This window comes from Hemitrygon akajei, chromosome 2 (assembly GCF_048418815.1).
Source record: "Hemitrygon akajei chromosome 2, sHemAka1.3, whole genome shotgun sequence".
In the NCBI taxonomy this organism is placed as follows: Eukaryota; Metazoa; Chordata; class Chondrichthyes; order Myliobatiformes; family Dasyatidae; genus Hemitrygon; species Hemitrygon akajei.
The window spans coordinates 171,471,301-171,489,669 of record NC_133125.1 but is presented as its reverse complement, the minus strand read 5'-3'; the positions used below and the strand labels follow the sequence as shown (position 1 = coordinate 171,489,669).

Sequence of the window (18,369 nt, the reverse complement as noted above, 5' to 3'; positions counted from 1 at the left end):
CCCTTCGGCCCACAATGTTGTGCCAACCATGTAACCTACTCTAGAGACTGTCTAGAATTTCCCTAGCGCATTGCCCTCTATTTTTCTAAGCTCCATGTACTTATCTAGTAGGCTCTTAAAAGACCCTATTGTATCGATCCACCACAGCCACCAGCAGTACATTTCACACATCCACCACTTTGTGTGTGAAAAACTTACCTCTGACATTCACTCAGTACCTATTGCCAAGCACCTTAAAACTATGTCCCCTTGTGTTAGCCATTTCAGCCCTGGGAAAAAGCCTCTGACTATCCACACGGTCAATGCCCCTCATCATCTTATACACCTCTATCAGGTCACCTCTCATCCTCCGTCACTCCAAGGAGAAAAGGTCAAATTCACTCAACCTATTCTCATAAGGTACGCCCTCCAATCCAGGCCACATCCTCTGCACTCTCTCTATTGTATCCACATCCCTCCTGTAGTGAGGTGACCAGAACTGAGCACAGTACTGCAAGTGGGGTCTAACAAAAGTCTTGGAACTCAATCCCATGGTTTATGGATGCCAACACACCATACACCTTAACACTGTCAGCCTGCGCAGCAGCTTTTGAGTGTCCTATCGACACAGACCCCAAGATCTCGCTGATCCTCCACACCGCCAAGAGTCTTACCATTAATATTATATTCTGTCTTCAAATTGAACCTACTAAACCGAACCTTGCTGTAGGAAAGATGCTGTTATGTTGGAAGAGTGCAGAAGATGTTGCCAGGTCTTGAGGGAATGAGTTATGGAGATAGGTTCAGCAGGCTGGACTTTATTCATTTGAGAGTAGGAGACCGAAGGGGTGATCTTACAGAGGGGCATAGACAGAATGAATGCATGCAGTCGTTCCCCCCCCCCCCCCCATGGTCAGAATATAAAACAGAAAAGATAGAACAGTACTATATGATAAATATGTATAGTATCTGAAATATATCTTACAGAAATGTTTGCTTGATGAAGAACTTCAATAAAAAATATTACAAAAAAAAATAGAAGAGTAAGCACAGTGCAGCCCCCGAGCTAGAGGGAATAGGTTTAGGTGAGAGGGGGAAGAATTGGATGGAAATGAGGGGCAACTTTTCACTTATCTGGAATGATTTTCTAGAGGAGGTGGTTGAGGCAGGCATACGGACAACATTCAAAAAGACACTTGGACAGGTATGTAATGGGAAAGTGCTAAGAGCAGGGGTTCTCAACCCTTTTTATGCCATGCACCAATACCAGTAAACAAGGGGTTCTTGGAACTTCAGAGGGATCTGGACAAAGCCTAGGCCAATGGGAAGAGTTTAGATAAGTATCATGGTCAACATAAAGCAAGAGGGCCAAAAGGCCTGTAACCGTGCTGTGTGAGTCTATGATTCTGTCATGGACCCCTACCACTGCCTAAGAGTCTGCGAGTTGATAGCTCTAGAGACCATGGTTCAATTGTGACCTCAGGTGCCCGACAGTCCATGTGGTTTCTGCTGGCTGACGGGTGACCTGGCTGCTACAAACCGTCCCTGAGCACGGGGTGGGGAGGGGGGGTGTGGGAGGCAGGAAAACCGAGATTTGGTGGACGTGTGAGAGAGGACGTGTCAGGGAAGCAAATGAGGGAATAGGACCGATGGGGAAAGCTCTGACAGCCAACATGGATTGATGGGCCAAATGGCTTCCTTTTGTATTGTTTCAAAATGTGAATCACTCAGATAATTTTCAGTTGCGATAATTTTCTGCTGAGAAGGGAAATTTCTACAAGTCTTTGTAATACATTATGCCGCCCTGCTCTGACGTAAGAATATATCCCTTTTCCTGGATATTTCCCAACTTCAGCACAGAGGAAATAGTTCAAAAATCTACTTTATGTAATTGTTTTTGTTTTCCACCCCATCTTGTCTCAGTCAGATGATCATTCATTTTTCGGAGGAAGTGTAATTCTTTCTGTACAACTTGTCCCCAAGACAGTCCTTGAGGCAATCTTCTTCGCTGTGCCTGACCTCAATGCCAGTTTCTGTTTAACGTTGGAATCAGACAGTAAGAGCCTTGTCCCGTACCAGAGGAGGCTGGGGGTAGCTGATAGAAGCTTATAATGAATGAGGTATAGGGGGAGTAGACAGTCCACATCTTCTTCCCTGGAGGCAAGCATTCAAGGCAAGAAAGGGCGAGTTTGAAGATGTGTGAGCAAGTCTTTTTTTGCAGTGGTGGGTGCCAGGTATGGTGGTGGGGACAAATACAAGAGGCATTTAAAAGGCTCTTAGACAGGAACATGGATAGAGTGACATGGATCGAAAGACCTGTCCATATGTTCCATGTGCTCTTTCCTCACTTGAGATGGGCCGACCTATCAATGGGTCAAGCTTAGCATGTCCTCCGAGACCACCACAACCTTATCATTGGGTTGGGAGGCTTGTGTGCCTCAATGACTCAGAGAACAAGGCCTTTATACTTTGGCTCTTGGTGGAGTCACCCATGTCAAACAGGTCAAAGGGTATAAGCCAGAGTGCTCCAGCAGTCCTCCAGTTTTGGGGGTTCAACCCTGACTGGTAAAGCAAAATTGTTATGGAAACAGCTATGAAGAATCCTTCTACATCAGTGTGTGACAGTATTCCCCAGTCTCCTTCCAGGACTGGCATGACTGACAGTAGAGAAAACCGAGAGGAAGCAACTGACCCAATACACTGTCGCAGATGGAGGACCTTCGTTGGTGCCCTAAATAGGCATGTACAAATTGGGCTGATTGATGGTGGGGAGGGAATTCAGGCAGGGATCCTGAGTAAAAATAATTCTTCTCAAGTCTCCTCTAAACCTTCTTGGTTCTCTGCTCTCTCGGTGGGAAGATTTCTCATTGCCCACTCTATCCGTGTCTCTATCATTTTGTCTTCCTCGATCAGATCCCAGCTCAGACCCAAGCAGTCATCCAGTCCTCCTCAAGTTACTGCATGTTTCCACTGCCCTTTCACAGGTCACTAATGGAAAAAGAAATCTCACAAGAACCTCCTTGCATTGTTTCACACTTTGGAATGAGTAACACTGATCTGGTAGGACGTCAGCACTGCACTATGGAACAACACTATCAAAGAATGTGCGCCAATGGAAAGGTTAGTCAATCCCAGAGGTCAAAACATCACAATCACATGGTAAACTATAAAAACCTGATAGATCACACTGGGTGTGCCCTGTGGAGACTTCAGGAAGCACCCAAATATTTTGCTTTTTGAATACTTCAGCTGGATAAACTGCATTTTATAGAATAACTCGGCACTGGAAGCAACTATCAGTGATTTGAAAACAATTGACCAGAGTTTTTGCAGCTATTCCTGCACTTCCTTTCCTTTAAGAACATATTCAACATTGAACCTGAGCAGCACCACCTCTTTACTGAAATCTCTCCATTATTATCATTTATAGGCATAGAAACACATGTCTGCCCTATCCCTCTAATCATTTCCTATCCAGGACATGCACCCTTGTCATTGCTTGCATCGGGAGCCTGAACACAGAGTCAACATTTTAGGAACAGCTTCTTCCCCTCTGCCTTCAAGTTTCTGAATGGTCCCTGAATACTATCTCCCTATTTTGCTCTCTTTGGACTATTTATTTCTATTTTATATTTCTTATTGTAATTCTTAGACACATCCACTCCATGTCTGCGCTATCTAGGCCATTCAATATTCAGTAGGTAGAAGCACGGGCTAATTTACTATAAATCCCTGGTTAGAATGCAACTCAAGAATTACATCCAGTTCACATTGCTGCTGACCAATTGTGAATGAACAGAGGGAATGGATTCAAAAACTGGCAAACGTATATGCAAGTGGGATAATTTGTACTCTAGTACTATAATGTATTGTGATCACTGGACCATTGCATCAACTCTCACCAGTGACCAACCTAGATTAGTCACACTCAATTGCTCGACCCCATCTGTATAGCTTTCCACTTAAGGATATTACAGATACTCATTAAACCATTGCACAGGACACAACTGCTGTATCCAGTGAAGGCAACATTCAATTGAGCAACATCCCACTTCAGGCTGCCATGACTTCAGAGGCTTCAGCTCAGGGGGAAGAAGCCTTGTCCAAGCCGAGAAGGTGTTTCCAAGGACAAACTGCTGGAAGATCAACTTTGTGAAATACAAAATTTGGTCTGACTGAAACTTGGTCTTCCAGTCGAAGTATTGCAAAGGATCTGTGGGGAAGGACTGAGTACAGAGTCCTAAATAAAGATTACTGAAACAAAGGGATAGGTTCAAATCTCTGTAGTCGTTAGATCAAAAATCCAGGCTGAAACTCGGTGAGGGAGTGGCGCAGGCAAACGTGCCTCTTTTTGTATCCCAGCCAATATTTATCCCATAACCATTTAAAAATCATCATATTATTTATGGTCTCTTGCTGTTGTCAAAATTAACTTCACGTTTCCTATAGATCAGTTACAGGTTAAGTGTGGGTTGTGAACTTTGAGAGATCAAACCACAGCAAGTATACAGTTAACGACAGTGATACAGAGGAAGATCTTGGGGTCCAAGCCGGGAGCTCCCCAAAAGTGTCCACAAAAGTACACAGGATGGTAAAGATGAGCTTTAGCACATGCACGTTGAAACATACAACAAAATGCATCATTTGCACGAACAACCAGCACAGTCGGAGGATGTACTGGGGTCACCATGCTTCAGGTGGCAACACAGCATGCCCAATACTAGCCCAAATTTATACATCTTGGGAATGTGGAAACCAGAGCACCAGGAGAATGTAAAACGCCTTGCAGGGCAGAAATCGAATCTCAATCTCCCAACCTCTGCACCATAAACTATTACACTAAATCACCACCTTCATCGGTCCGGCACTGAAGAGTCACCATATTGCAGCTGTATAAAACTTCACCTGGGAGTATTCTGTGCAGCACCAATTCCCCATTATAGGAAGGATGTGGTCAGGGTGCATAAATGGATTCAGGACGTTGCCTGAATCAAAGGGTATTAACTACAAGAGATTGCTTTGTCCAGAGCATCAGAAGTTTATAAAATAGATAGACAGAATCCTCCCCTCCCCAGGGTTGAGACATTTAAAGGACAGCTTTAGGGTCCAAGTTCAAAGGTGTGCAGGGTACGTGTCTGGAATGCACTACCAAGTGTACATATTCAACACAAACATCCTAGGCTGAAGGCCCTGCTCTGTGCTGTACTCTATATACGCTAAGTGACTTTGTCACTGCACTGTTGTAAGCAATTAGATGATAGCCTACTCAATATGCAAAGACCCACATTTCCCACCTGCTGCCTTAAAGAATGAAGTGGCTCCACATCAAGGGGTCAAGTGCACGAGCCAGTAAAAGACCAGTTTAGCTGTGGCGGTGTTACAGGTTGAAGGACAGCCAAGTTCTTGTTTTAGCACATTACTCAAAAGCTGCATCACAATGTTATCAGAGACAAAGACAAATTTATCTTTCGGGTGCTTTTATTAGACAATGAAAACTGACATGATAAAATTAACGGTTGGACTTAGCCACACGTTCCAACTCATCCTTCTTCTTAATGGCATAGGAGTTCGAAGAGCCCTGTGGAAGGCGAGAGAAATGGCATCAGCACACACCTGGACCCAGCCCACACACCCTGGTAATGCCGATCTGCACAACTCTAATATCCCTTCCTTAAAGGAACTGCAGCCGCACTCTCAGGGAACCAGAGAGGACTCGCATTTTAGAGGGTGAGGGAAGGAACTAGGAAAAGGCAGGATTGAGCAGTGGGAGCAACATGGAAACCAATAATGGGCAGGGAGCAAGTACTCGCAGAGTTGAAATGAGGATGTCACCGTTTCCAACGGCAACACACTTGCCCGAAACAAACAGCCTTACATTTCCTGTTTTTAATCAGCTCTAGCTCCTGCCACCACTAAACTTCTCACTTACATAAACACAAAATTAAGCAGCTCAGCAGTTACAAGCAAACAAATATAGGTGATTTGTTTATCCAAGATAAAACAGGAGTGGTGCTATACAGGGTACAAATAAACTGGCTGCTCCTCTTGGAGAGCAGCAGGGGATCTTTTAACACCTGTAGTTGGTTTAGTTTACCTACCGATTGTGACAAAGCAGTAACCCCCTCGGGCTGCAGAAGGACCTAAGCAGAGCTCACCTGCTCAGGACTATCTAACAGCCATGGTAAAACATACCCCTCGGGCTGCAGAAGGACCTAAGCAGAGCTCACCTGCTCAGGACTATCTAACAGCCATGGTAAAACATACCTCTCAGGCTGCAGAAAGGACTTGAGCAAAGATCAAATACTCAAGGCCCAGGCACATGACAACCTTAACAAAAGGTCTGTGCTACCGCCCAGCCAGGGGATTTCTAGGGGAAGGAATCCAGACAACCCTGGAAAGCATTATACAAAGCACCCTGATGTATTTTACATTAACAAGTTTGCTCTGCACCCGCATACTCAAGTCTTGAGCCCACAGAAGGAATTTGGGCTTTAGACATTGGCACACTCAGTGGTAAACTGGTCCCACTCTGCTCCAACCTTCCTCACCCCACACTAGCAGCCCCTCATCTTCAAGTTCAAAAGTCCCCTTTTAAAAGCCAGAAGGGCTCTGGGGATAATTTATTTCCTGCCTCTTTCCCTCCCAGAACAAACAAGCTGGTTCCTTTTACTGACTATTACAGAATCCTTTGCATTGTGCCACAGGAAGGAATGCACCAAGCGTAATGAATTGCAGTTTTTAATAGTACGGCAGGAAACGACCTCAGCCCGGCAAACTCAGAATGACACAGCAACTCATTCAAGAAACACCGATGATTTAGGCATGATCTTCTACTGGGTCAACAAGGCCTCTCACTGTGGTTGGCACTCCCTTGTTTACAATAGAATTCTCCCCATTTCTTCCCTAAATTACAGAAACTGGACCAACCCAGGCCTGCAGGGCTCACAAGAAAAAATTTGTTTTTAGCTTAGTGAACACCACCCAGCCAAAATGACGTACCTTAGCAGCATTGATGAGTTCATCTGCCAAGCATTCTGCAATGGTTTTAATGTTCCTGAATGCAGCCTCTCTGGCCCCAGTGCAGAGCAGCCAGATAGCCTGCAAACACAGCCAGAAAAAGACAGGTTAATCACAGAGGGCACTGAGCACTCGCATTGCTTCTGTTCCATCCGATGGCAGCTGCAATCTTATCCTTTACTATCAGAGCCAATACCAACATTTCAGCACAGCAGCCTACAATATGACGAGAATATCCATTTTATTAACAAGTTGTGCTTGGTCTTCTCAGCAGCTAAACCCAAAGTTATGGGGTTTGATGGCTGCATGGAGAAATGTCATTAATTTTGTAGCCACAAGAGGCTGCAGGTGCCGGAATCTGGAGCAACAATCTGCTGGAGGAGTCAAGCAGTACCTGTGAGAGGAAAGGAACTGTTGGTGTTTCAGGTGGAAATCCTGCATCAAGACCAACACAATGCACACAAAGCATAAGCATTCGTTTACTCCTGCCTCCTTTCCAACATCAACTCCAAAGCAGAGAATTTTATTCTCAATCTCTTTTTTTTTGTTTTGCTAGTTGCAGATTCTGCAAGGGCATATTTCCACACCTCAAAAGCTATATATGAGACTGACAAAGCCAAAACAGAAATAGATGTGCTTTTATGCTGCATGTGTCGGATGTCACTACGCATTTCTTAAGTCAAAACCATTAAGACAAAGGAATTAGTTAACTTTCTGAGCCATCTGAGATTAGAAATTACAAGAAGTGCTGGAACCGCCCCTCAGGTCAAGTAACAATAGCAGAATCAGAGCAAAATGTTTCAGGTCATAGTCAGAAATGAGACAGGCATGTGTGAGAGATTATGAGAGCGAGGTGTGAAAGTAAACGTAAAAACAAATATCTAATTTTAACAACATCTGCCTATCAACCAGTTCAAAAAGGAGGATCCTGGACTTGATACATTTACTCACTATCGAACCTGCTGAGATTGTCAGACTGATTTTAGTTCAGTTTAACACAATCTGCAGGTTTTTGAACTTTCACCACCTGTTGATTAGATGGTACAGTTGTTAACAGTTTTTGGCCTCACCCCAGACACATCCTTCTTGTCCTATCCATCTCCAATCCACCCCCTCTGCAACTTCGAACTAACCTTGTTTCCCCCTCTTTCCTAGTTCTGACAATCCATTTGACCAGAATTATTAATTCTATCACTCACTGTTGATCCTGTCTGACTTGCTGCTGAATGTACCTGTCATTTTTTGACTTTATTTCCCATCATCAACATTGGCAATTTTTAATTTTCAGTTGCCCTGGGAATAGCTGTAACATTTTTGCCCAAGTGATCTTTAACTTCCAACCTGTACAACCAGCTGGAACTCGCAGCACGAGCACTGGGCCCACTGCTTTTACCTGGCAAGAATGCAGAGCAATACAGATTAGAAAACTGGTAAATGTTCAGACATCCACCAGCCAAAATATAACCAGATATATCAAGAAAGATAAGACACTGTTCTGCACAGTAAAATGCTCTGTGGGTAATTAATACCGTAACTGGGAATGATGTGCAGATTATTAATCAATTTGCTTATTAGGAACCCAAAAATGGTGCTCACAGATGAACAATGAGCTCTCTCTGCCGAACAGCACACCTGCAGAAATGTGGAGAGTCACCAGAGGATAAAGCAATACCTGGCTGGATCCAAACACATCTCCTCTTGATCTATTCCCCATTCTGGTCTCTTACCTACCCATTACAACCCCCTTCCTCCATGGCCCACTGTCCTCTATTCGATTCCTCCTTTTCAGCCCTTTACCTCTTCCACCAATCACCATCCAGCTTCATTTCATTCCCAATCCCACCCCCACTCAACTGGACTCACCTACCCCCTACTATCTTGCACTTATTCCCTTCCCTCCCCCTACCTTATTCTGGCTTCTGCCCCAATGAAGGCCGGCAGTACAAAACATCAACCAGTTATTCCTCTCCAGAGATGCTGTTGAACTTGCTGAACTCCTCCAGATTGATTGTGTTGCTCAAGATCTCTCATATTTCATCACAACCGTTTTCTCTGAGAAAAGATCCCAGATCTGAAACACGAACCGCTTCCCTTCCAAGTTACTTGATTTGATGATTGCTTCCTGCAGTTGGGAGATGTCAGCCCACTCAGTACCAATCTCTCACCACAGAGATTCCATCACATGCAGTGACCGGCTCCCCCACTGTACCTGGTTGACGCGCCGCAGAGGGGACACGTCGACAGCCTGCCTCCTCACAGTGCCAGCTCGCCCGATTCGAGTGGAGTCTTCCCGGGGTCCGCTATTGATGATGGCATTCACCAGTACCTGCAGGGGGTTCTGAAAAACAGCAAGCACACAGCTCAAGTTAGTCGCAGGCTCCGACACCTCAGCCTGCGGCGTACCCAAGCACACCTCACACTGAATTTTAATGGGTTTGGTAGTCTATTTAACTGAAACTGATCGGACTAGAGGTGTGAAACCTATTTCAACAAACGTGGTCTGCTTGACCACAAACACCCAAACTCACTGGCCCCAAGGAAGGGCTGTTATTGGATGCCACTTAAAGAAGCAGCTTTCAAGTTGGAACATATTGAGAGCTAACCCACAGGCTGAGTGACAGCAGGGTTGTGGATCAAGTGTGGGCAGATGGAGCGGGTGTCATGTGGCACTGAGGTCACTCCTGCACTGTACGGTGTTCGAGGCCAACTGGCTACCCTCATTTCTCAGTGCAATGGCGACAGGCAGTAACAGCACCAATCACAGTGAATGAGGAAGAGTGTCATGAAGCCACCATCCCTTCCATCCATATCACAGCCCAACCTGACAAGCCAGAGTGCATCAGGTAAGATCCATACCTCGAGGTTCAACAACAGCTTCTTGAACTGAAGAATCTTACCACTATAATGATTACATTTTCACCGCCCTTCTCAAAGACATCAGTGCAAAATTATGTTTATTGTGTTATTTATTTTGTACATGCACAAGTTGTGTGTCATTTATGTTTGTCGTCATCATATGGTGCTGCCGCAGAAAGTTCCCTTTCACAGCATCTACACCCTGGGTGCAGTTCTGTGCAAAAGTCTTAGAGAAATATACAGCTAAGGATGTTGGGAATGGCGAGGGTGGAGTGCTGCACGAGGGCTGTCGGACAGGTGGCACAGAATGAGTGCCAGGGCAGGGGGTGATGTGCCTGCAGTCACACCCAGTCCTGAAATAGCAGGCAAGGTGATCGTTACAGAACTTCTGTCTGGTGCTCACTGCTCCCTTGCACTTTTCTCAATCATGAACCCCTCTCCCTACCCTATCCCACAATAGAGTCCCATATCTGAATCAGTATCATGCAGATTCCTGAAGGTTGTTATAACCGGGGATAGTAATGGGGACAAGCTCCCACTACATATTAAATGCTCCCAATGGTGTCTCTCAAATAGCCTCTGACAGCCTTAAAACAGGTCAGATGGGGCTTATCAGCCATGGTTGGAGAATAAAAACTGATCTCAAACCTCCACTGCCTTACAGCTACACCTACTCAGGGGAAAGGCTTCGGGAGTTAACCCCCGAGGGAGAAGTCTGGAGCTAAAGTCCCTACATCAAGCTCAATGTTGACTGACAACCCATGCCACACTGCTGATACCAAACTGTATCAGTCTCTGCCACTTCTTTGGGTTCGTCAGATTCGTGGAGAGGGGGAGCTTGCTACATGAACAGCTTGCTCTCCATATCGTACTGCCCAGGCTAGCGTATCTAGACAGCTAGGATGCAATAACCATGGTGAACTTTGACCGACGGAGGTCACTGTGCAAAAGTCCTAGGTAACCTAGCCAGATTTATGTGCCTCGAGTACGTTCATCCTGCTGCAGCTTGCTGCCACCTGCTGGCCGTACCAGTAGGAAAACTGTTTAAAATGGTGACCGACCAGTGTCAATGCACACTGCTCAGGCAGTAAACGCAAAGACAGATGTGCAGCTATGCTGAAAGGAATTGGAACTCATGGGCAAACTGTCAATGCTCTGACTGTCACATCAAGAGGCAATAAATAGAATACCAGCTAATTAACCTTGATAAATCACCAGTCAAGTCGCTTTTATTGTCATTTCAACCGTATCTGCTGGTACAGTACACAGTAAAAACAAAACGTTCCTCCAGGACCATGGTGCTACATGAAACAGCACAAAACTACATTAGACTTCAGACCTACATGGGACTACATAAAGTGCACAAAACAGTACAATAATTAATAAACAAGACAATAGGCATAGTAAAGGGCAAACTACAATGATAAATAATGTAAACAATGTTTTAGCAGAAATTGAGAAAAATGAGCAAAAATTGCAAAGGGAGTGGAGTGGTGTTCAGGTGGGGTGTGTGTGTGTGTGTATGTGCGCGTGCGTGCGTCTCAGTCAGACTAGACTCTGTGAATTGTGGAGTCTACTGGCTTGGGGGAAGAAACTGTTGCAGTCTGGCTGTTAGAGCTCGAATGCCTCGGTACCTTTTCCCAGATGGCAGGAGGGAGGTTTGCCGTCTCCAGCCAGAGGAGGGAATTTTGCGTCTGCACAGCACAATTCCAACCTCAGGGCAGCTCAAGTCACTTAATGGCCAATGATGAACTTTTGAAGTAGAGCCACTATCGAATTGTGGGAAGCACACTGCACAGATCAAGTTTCCACAAACACGAGAAAACCAGTCAGACTGAAGAGAGATGCCACTCGACCACCGAGTGCATGCTGACAGCAACGCTCCCCGTAACACCAATCCCAGTTTGTTTTATGCATATCCAATCTACTCCCACCCCAGCACGGATTAAATCTCACACCAACAAACTAGGGACAGTGTACCGTGGCCTACTGATCTGCACTCTTTCGGCGTGGGGGGTGGGGGGAACACAGGGAGAACATGCAAACACTGCAGACCGTCAAAGTTTCAGAAGCTGCAAGACAACAGCTCTGTGAACTGTGCCAGGTTGTCAGTGTCACCCAATCCTATTTCACATCATAGGTAAGATCCTACCTTTGTCACATATACACTGAAACAGAGGAATGTAGTTTTTGCTGCTAACAGTCTGAGAATGCTGGTGGTAGTCTGCAAATGTCACCACGACTCCATCACCAAACTACCCAAACTTCCGAACCCTAACCTTTACACCTCTGCAATGTGGAGGAAACCCACACGGTTACAGATCAGCAGAAATCAAACCTGATCAGTCATCATTAGTGATATAAAGTGACTGCACTAACCGCTAAACTGACACGGCTCCACTATGACAGTGATTCATACTCGACAGCACCATCTGAAGAGCTGCACACCAGTGGTATGGGAATCAGGAGTACAGCGATCCGAGGCTGACCCCCGCACACGGACCGGGGGGGGGGGGGCGGGGGGGGGCGTCACTCACCTCACCGGTTAGCAGGTGGATGATCTCGAAGGCGTGCTTCACGATGCGCACAGTCATCAGCTTCTTGCCATTGTTGCGGCCGTGCATCATCATGGAGTTGGTGAGGCGCTCCACGATGGGGCACTGTGCCTTGCGAAAGCGCTTGGCAGCATAGCGGCCCGAGCTGTGGGGCAGGTACTTGGCATACTTCTCCTTGACGGCGATGTAGTCCTGAGGGAAAGAGTTACAGGTAGTTATCAAACACTGATAGAACCATTACCTTCCCAGATTACTTTTCATACAGAGACGAGCAAGAACTTCTTTAGCCAGAGGGATTCTGTGGAATTTATTACCAGATAGTTGTGGAGGTCAAATCATTGGGTATATTTAAAGCAGAGGTTGCTAAGTTCTTGATTAGTAAAGGCGTTAAAAGTTGCAGGGAGAAGGCAGGAGAATGAGAGAGAAAATCAGGCATGATTGAATGGCGAAACAGACTTGATTCTGCACCTGCATCCTAGTCTTACTGAGATACCAGACTGTTAGAAAATCATACTCTGAGACCCAGCAACCATTCACATTCTCTGTCACTGTAACACTATATTCTGTGCTCTGCTTTTTTAAACGTGGCCTTGATGTACTTCTGTACAGAGTGATCTGGCTGGATGGCACAGACAGAATCAAAAAAAAGCTGCAATCAGATGTAACTTCATCCAGCTCAATCATGAGCACAAAACCTCCCTCGCAAACAGGATGTCTTTAAAAGGCAATGACTCAAAAAGGTGGCATCCATCATTAAGGTCCCCATCACCCAGGACATTGCTACCATCAAGGAGGAGGTAGACGAGCCTGAAGACACACTCAATGTGTCAGGAACAGCTTCTTACCCTTTGCCACCTGAATGGGCAATGAACCCATGAATACTTCCTCAGTATTCTTTCCCTCTCTTTTGCACTACTTAATTTTTTAATATATACTTCTCATTGTAATTTACAGTTTTTGTTCCCTTTGCATTGCTGCCACAAAACAAATTTCATGGCATATGCTGGGAAAATTAAACCTGATTCTGAGTTGAGGAGCAGGGAGAGCATCAGTGGAAGAGGTAAAGAGCCAGAGAAGGAATCCATGTAATTGTAGAGGACAGTGGGCCATGGAAGAAAGGGGAGGAGGGGGGAACCAAACAGGTGAGGCTGTAACCAGAATGAGGAAATATGATGACAGTAGAAGAGGCCATGGACAGACATGTCAGAATGGGAACGGGATATCCAACGACGACTGGGTAGCCCTGGGAAGATCCTGCCTTTTGCAGCGGACAGAGCAAAGGTGCTCAACGAAGTGACTCCCCAGTCAGCGTCGGGTCTCACCAAGGTACAGGAGGTCGCGCCAGGATACAGTAGATGCCCCAGACACGCCCTGTAGGTTGCAGGAAGGCTCCAGGACAGTAGGAAGCCACATTGAAGAGGCAAGGACCACGTTTAAAACAAGCACCAGGAGCAAATACCAGATATCAGGGAAATAGATGAAGATATAGGACAATGGGTTCCTTTCTGTTCCTTTAGTCCTAAATCCCAGACTTCCTCACATAACAACCCTTCAGAAGGATCATCTCAGTGCACCACTACAGAAAAACAGCAATTATGGAGTCAGTAGTCACAAAGAGCAGATTCGGGTAAAAGGTCATCAACATGAAATATCTGCTTCTCTCCTCTTAGACGCTGTTCAGCTGGCAGAACGACAGAAGGTTAGAGACAAGACATCGGAGCAGAACGAAGCCATTCGGCCCATCAAGTCTACTCCACTATTCCATCATGGCTGACCCATTTCCCTCTCAACCCATTCTCCTTTGACCCTTCATGCCTGACTAATCATGAATATGTCAACCTGTCTTAAATATACCCAAAGACCTGGCTTCCAGAGCCACTTGTGGCAGCGAATTCTAGCTTCACCATTCTCTAACTTCCTCCTCATCCATTCTAAATGGATCTCCTCCATTCTGAGGCTGCGCCCTCTACCCCTACCGTAGGAAACATCCTCTCCACCTCCACTGGCCTGATAGGTTTCAATGAGACAATAGACAATAGGTGCAGAAGTAGACCATTCGGCCCTTCAAGCCTGCACCGCCATTTTGAGATCATGGCTGATCAATTACTATCAATACCCGGTTCCTGCCTTGTCCCCATTTCCCTTGATTCCCCTATCCATACCTATCTAGCTCCTTCTTGAAAGCATCCAGAGAATTGGCCTCCACTACCTTCCGAGGCAGTGCATTCCAGACCCCCACAACTCTCTGGGAGAAGAAGTTTTTCCTTAACTTTGTCCTAAATGACCTACCCCTTATTCTCAAACCATGCCCTCTGGTACTGGACTCTCCCAGCATCTGGAACATATTTCCTGCCTCTATCTTGTCCAATCCCTTAATAATCTTATATGTTTCAATCAGATCCCCTCTCAACCTCCTTAATTCCAGCTTGTACAAGCCCAGTCTCTCTAACCTCTCTGCGTAAGACAGTCCAGACATCCCAGGAATTAACCTCGTGAATCTACACTGCACTTCCTCTACAGCCAGGATGTCCTTCCTTAACCCTGGAGACCAAAACTGTACACAATACTCCAGGTGTGGTCTCACCAGGGCTCTGTACAAATGCAAGAGGATTTCCTTGCTCTTGTACTCAATTCCCTTTGTAATAAAGGCCAACATTCCATTAGCCTTCTTCACTGTCTGCTGCACTTGCTCATTCACCTTCAGTGACTGATGAACAAGGACTCCGAGATCTCTTTGTATTTCTCCCTTACCCAACCCCCCCCAATACTAAAATCTAGCGAGTCAAGGTCCAGAGCCAATCGCTCCTCATACAATAAGCCTTTCATTCCGGACATCATTTTCGTGAACCTCCTCTGAACCCTCTCCAACATCAGCACATTCTGGCCCTCTCGAAATGAATGCCAACACACATTTGCCTTCCTCACCACCCACTCAACCTGTAAATTGACCTCAGCTTTTTGAATTTTCTCCCTGATAACGCTCACAGCCCTCAAAAAGAAATCTAGACACACAAAAGACTGCGGATGCAGGAACCTGAAGCAATGGAGGAAATCAACAGGTCTGGCAGCATCCGTGGAGGAGAATGGACAGTCGCCGTTTTTGGTTGAGACCCTTTCTCTGCATTCCAAATGAAGGGTGTGGATTGAAAGGTGGGCTCTTTGATTTCCCTGCAGATGCTGCCCAACCTGCTGAGTTCTTCCAGCACTCCACAAAAGAAACAACCCTTCTTCAACTGGAGTCAGGAAGAGAGCCCAGGGTGCTGAGAGAAGTTATCCATGAGACCCGAGGTAAGCCCAGATCCAATCGATGCCCTCGCACGGAGCAGAATCTTTCAGCTTACTGCTTTCCATGACAGGAGACCCAAACGTTCAGAGGAAGAGACAGAATACGGACCTGCAAGGAAATGTCGTTGATCTGGACATCGTCAGTGCTCCATTTGCCAAACAGCTTGATCTCTGGGGTCTCAGCGACCGCGGGCACACCCTCCCACTCAGTCATTCTGTGGAAAAAAAAACAGGCATCAAAACCTGCTCCGAACCCCTCTCTGTCCAATCCAACAGAATAGAAGACAACTTTATCGTCATTGCTCAAGACAATGAGATTGTACTGCTACCACAGACCGTGCAAGACAGATATTTACAATGCATGGGCCACGGCCCAAGAAAAAAATTCCCATGCTGACATGCAATAAGTGACTCTTGATAGTCCATAACACCCAAAGGCCGGGTGTAGCTTTACTCAGCTGCACAACAACCCTTGGGAAAAAGCTGTTTTTCAATCTTGGACTTGGCCAAGACGTTTCTTTGTCTCCCGTCAGTTGGCCTGTTTATGGAGCAAAATGTGACAGTGGACATTTTTGATAGAGATTCTTCATTTCAACTGATTGGGATGGGGTGGGGAGAGGAGCCCTTAGGAGTATGTGGGCGATGGGCAAATGGAAGAGCAAAAGGATCTCTTTTGGGGTGGGTGTATGTATGGGGAACAGAGCAGATCAGGAGGAAGCAGAAAGGGACAGAAGTCGTCTGAAATATGAAGTTCATTGATTATTCCCTCAGGTGTATGCTACCCAAGCAGAACAGATGTCATCATCAGGGGGGCTAACAGAAAACCTCACCCAGCAGTCGAATCCTGGCACGGACAGCACCACCACTAGAGAATGGAAATCACAACTATTAATCCAAAAGCAGAACTTGCAAATCAAAGACAAGGAAGTCTGCAGCTGCTGGAAATCCAGAGCAAAGCACACAAAATGCTGGTGGAACTCAGCAGGTTAGGAAGCAACTGGAAATGAATAAACTGTCACATTTTGGGCCAAGTCCCTTGATCAGGCTTGGAAAGGGAGGGGGAGACAACAGAATAAAAATGTGGAGAAGGGGAAGGAGGACAAGCTGGAAGGTGGTCAGGTGGGTAGGAAAGGTAAAGAGCTGAAGAAGGAGGCACCTGATAGGAGACTGGGCACTCAAAGAGATGGAAGGAGAGGACTTGGAGATGCGATAAGAGTTAAGGGGCAAGAGAAGGGGATGGGGAAGGGAAAAATGTGGAAATTAAAAATAAATGGTGTTAATTCCTCCTTGCTAAATGCTGCTCACCAGGGCTAGGCCCCCATCATTAGGTGAGCTGTGCAGACAGAACACACAGTGGTTAAGGCAACAATATGGGTCAGCCAACATAATCAGACCCCTCCCATCCCCAGCCTCTCCTCTCTACCCTTCCACTGGGCAGATGCACCTCCAGGCTCAGGGACAGTTGTTACCCCAAATTAAGAAATAGATGAACTCTTGACGATATACCTCATCATGCACCCTGAATTTTACTGCCTGCTTGCACTCTCTCTGTAAACGTAACCCTATATTCTGCGATTGCTGTTTATTTCCCTTGTACTACCTCAGCATATTGAAGTGATTAGTACTGATATTGGCATATCATTTGTACGCGGTTTGTTTTACTATACTACTCATACAGATTAAATCACGTGTGGCAAAATGATCTGTATGGACGCCTTACAAGTTTTTCCACTATACTTCAGTCTGTGACAATAAATAAAGTGATTGATCTGTTCCACAAACTGGGAAAGGCTTCAGTGGATGAGCTGGAATCGAGGGCGAGGGAGACGGAGCAAAATTCTGCCGCACGGTGAGCAGGCCGCAGCCTGGGGCTCGCCTGAGGACTTCATAGCGGCCTAGCCCCCTCTAGGCGTGGGTCCTCGCTCTCCCTCCTTCCGCCGATCCTCATCCGCTGCTGCCGGACCCAGCCCCCACTTCACCCAGCCAGCCTTCTCCCGGGAAGCCCTTAAAAAGCGCCGATCCCCGGGCTCCCAGGCCCTGGAGCCGCCGCTTCACCCACCTGCTCCGCTCGGGATCCGCCGGCGAAAGGACCTCCTCCGGGTTGCACCGCGATCAAAAAGCAGGGGCTCCCGTCATCGCTCCGCGGAGCACGTTCACATCCGGGACACAGGCCTGTGTACGGGCATAGAGCATGCGCAGTGCTGAGGAAGAAGCCCCGCCACACCATCTTTCCTACAGGCAGCATGAAGCTGCAGACACGAGAAGTCGTGGAGAGCAATGTGCGCGGGTGTTGGCCATCTTTCTTGGGGGCATTGTGGATGCTGCGCATGCGTCTCGGAGCCATCTTTAGTCCGGACATAGTCTGCACCGGGCTCGTGGGTAGAGTCAGGAAGATGCAGACAGGAATATTTGCATCACCCTTCAGCAGAGTTTTAAAATGGTTTGCAGAATGGGCACAGACACGTTTTATGTAACCAGTGTAGCAGCCGGAATGGGCACAAGATCTGATTTGGAATAAATGAACGCTAAAAAAAAGTTGCAACACTCAGCAGGTCAGTCAGCATCTATGGAGAAACAGAGTTCATGTTTCAGGTGCAAGACAGTTGAATTTAATGTCTACCTGTGTGGTTAAAAAGATTTGCATTAATTTAGTGAGTTTAATGTTGCTTTTAACAGT

At 46.3% G+C, this 18,369-nt stretch overlaps 1 protein-coding gene across 1 annotated transcript; it reads right to left on the bottom strand.

Annotated features, from left to right (window-relative positions):
* Positions 1 to 5,439: 5,439 nt before the first annotated feature.
* On the bottom strand, positions 5,440 to 17,865 carry rps5 (ribosomal protein S5). Its single transcript, XM_073032519.1, has 6 exons — positions 17,752 to 17,865; positions 15,802 to 15,907; positions 12,390 to 12,599; positions 9,206 to 9,334; positions 6,979 to 7,077; positions 5,440 to 5,557 (listed from the first exon to the last, which is right to left on the bottom strand). The coding sequence occupies exons 2-6, from the start codon at positions 15,904 to 15,906 to the stop codon at positions 5,489 to 5,491; spliced, it is 612 nt and encodes a 203-aa protein (XP_072888620.1). The 5' UTR covers position 15,907; positions 17,752 to 17,865; the 3' UTR covers positions 5,440 to 5,488.
* Positions 17,866 to 18,369: the final 504 nt, after the last annotated feature.

Bases quoted from the DNA above. Each gene is read 5' to 3' on its own strand.
- rps5 (XM_073032519.1), bottom strand. From the start codon at position 15,906: ATGACTGAGTGGGAGGGTGTGCCCGCGGTCGCTGAGACCCCAGAGATC. The intron at 12,600-15,801 runs GTCCGTATTCTG...TCTTTCCCTCAG, and splicing joins TCAACGACATTTCCTTGCAG to GACTACATCGCCGTCAAGGA. The intron at 5,558-6,978 runs GTACGTCATTTT...CGCCTTCCACAG, and splicing joins AACTCATCAATGCTGCTAAG to GGCTCTTCGAACTCCTATGC.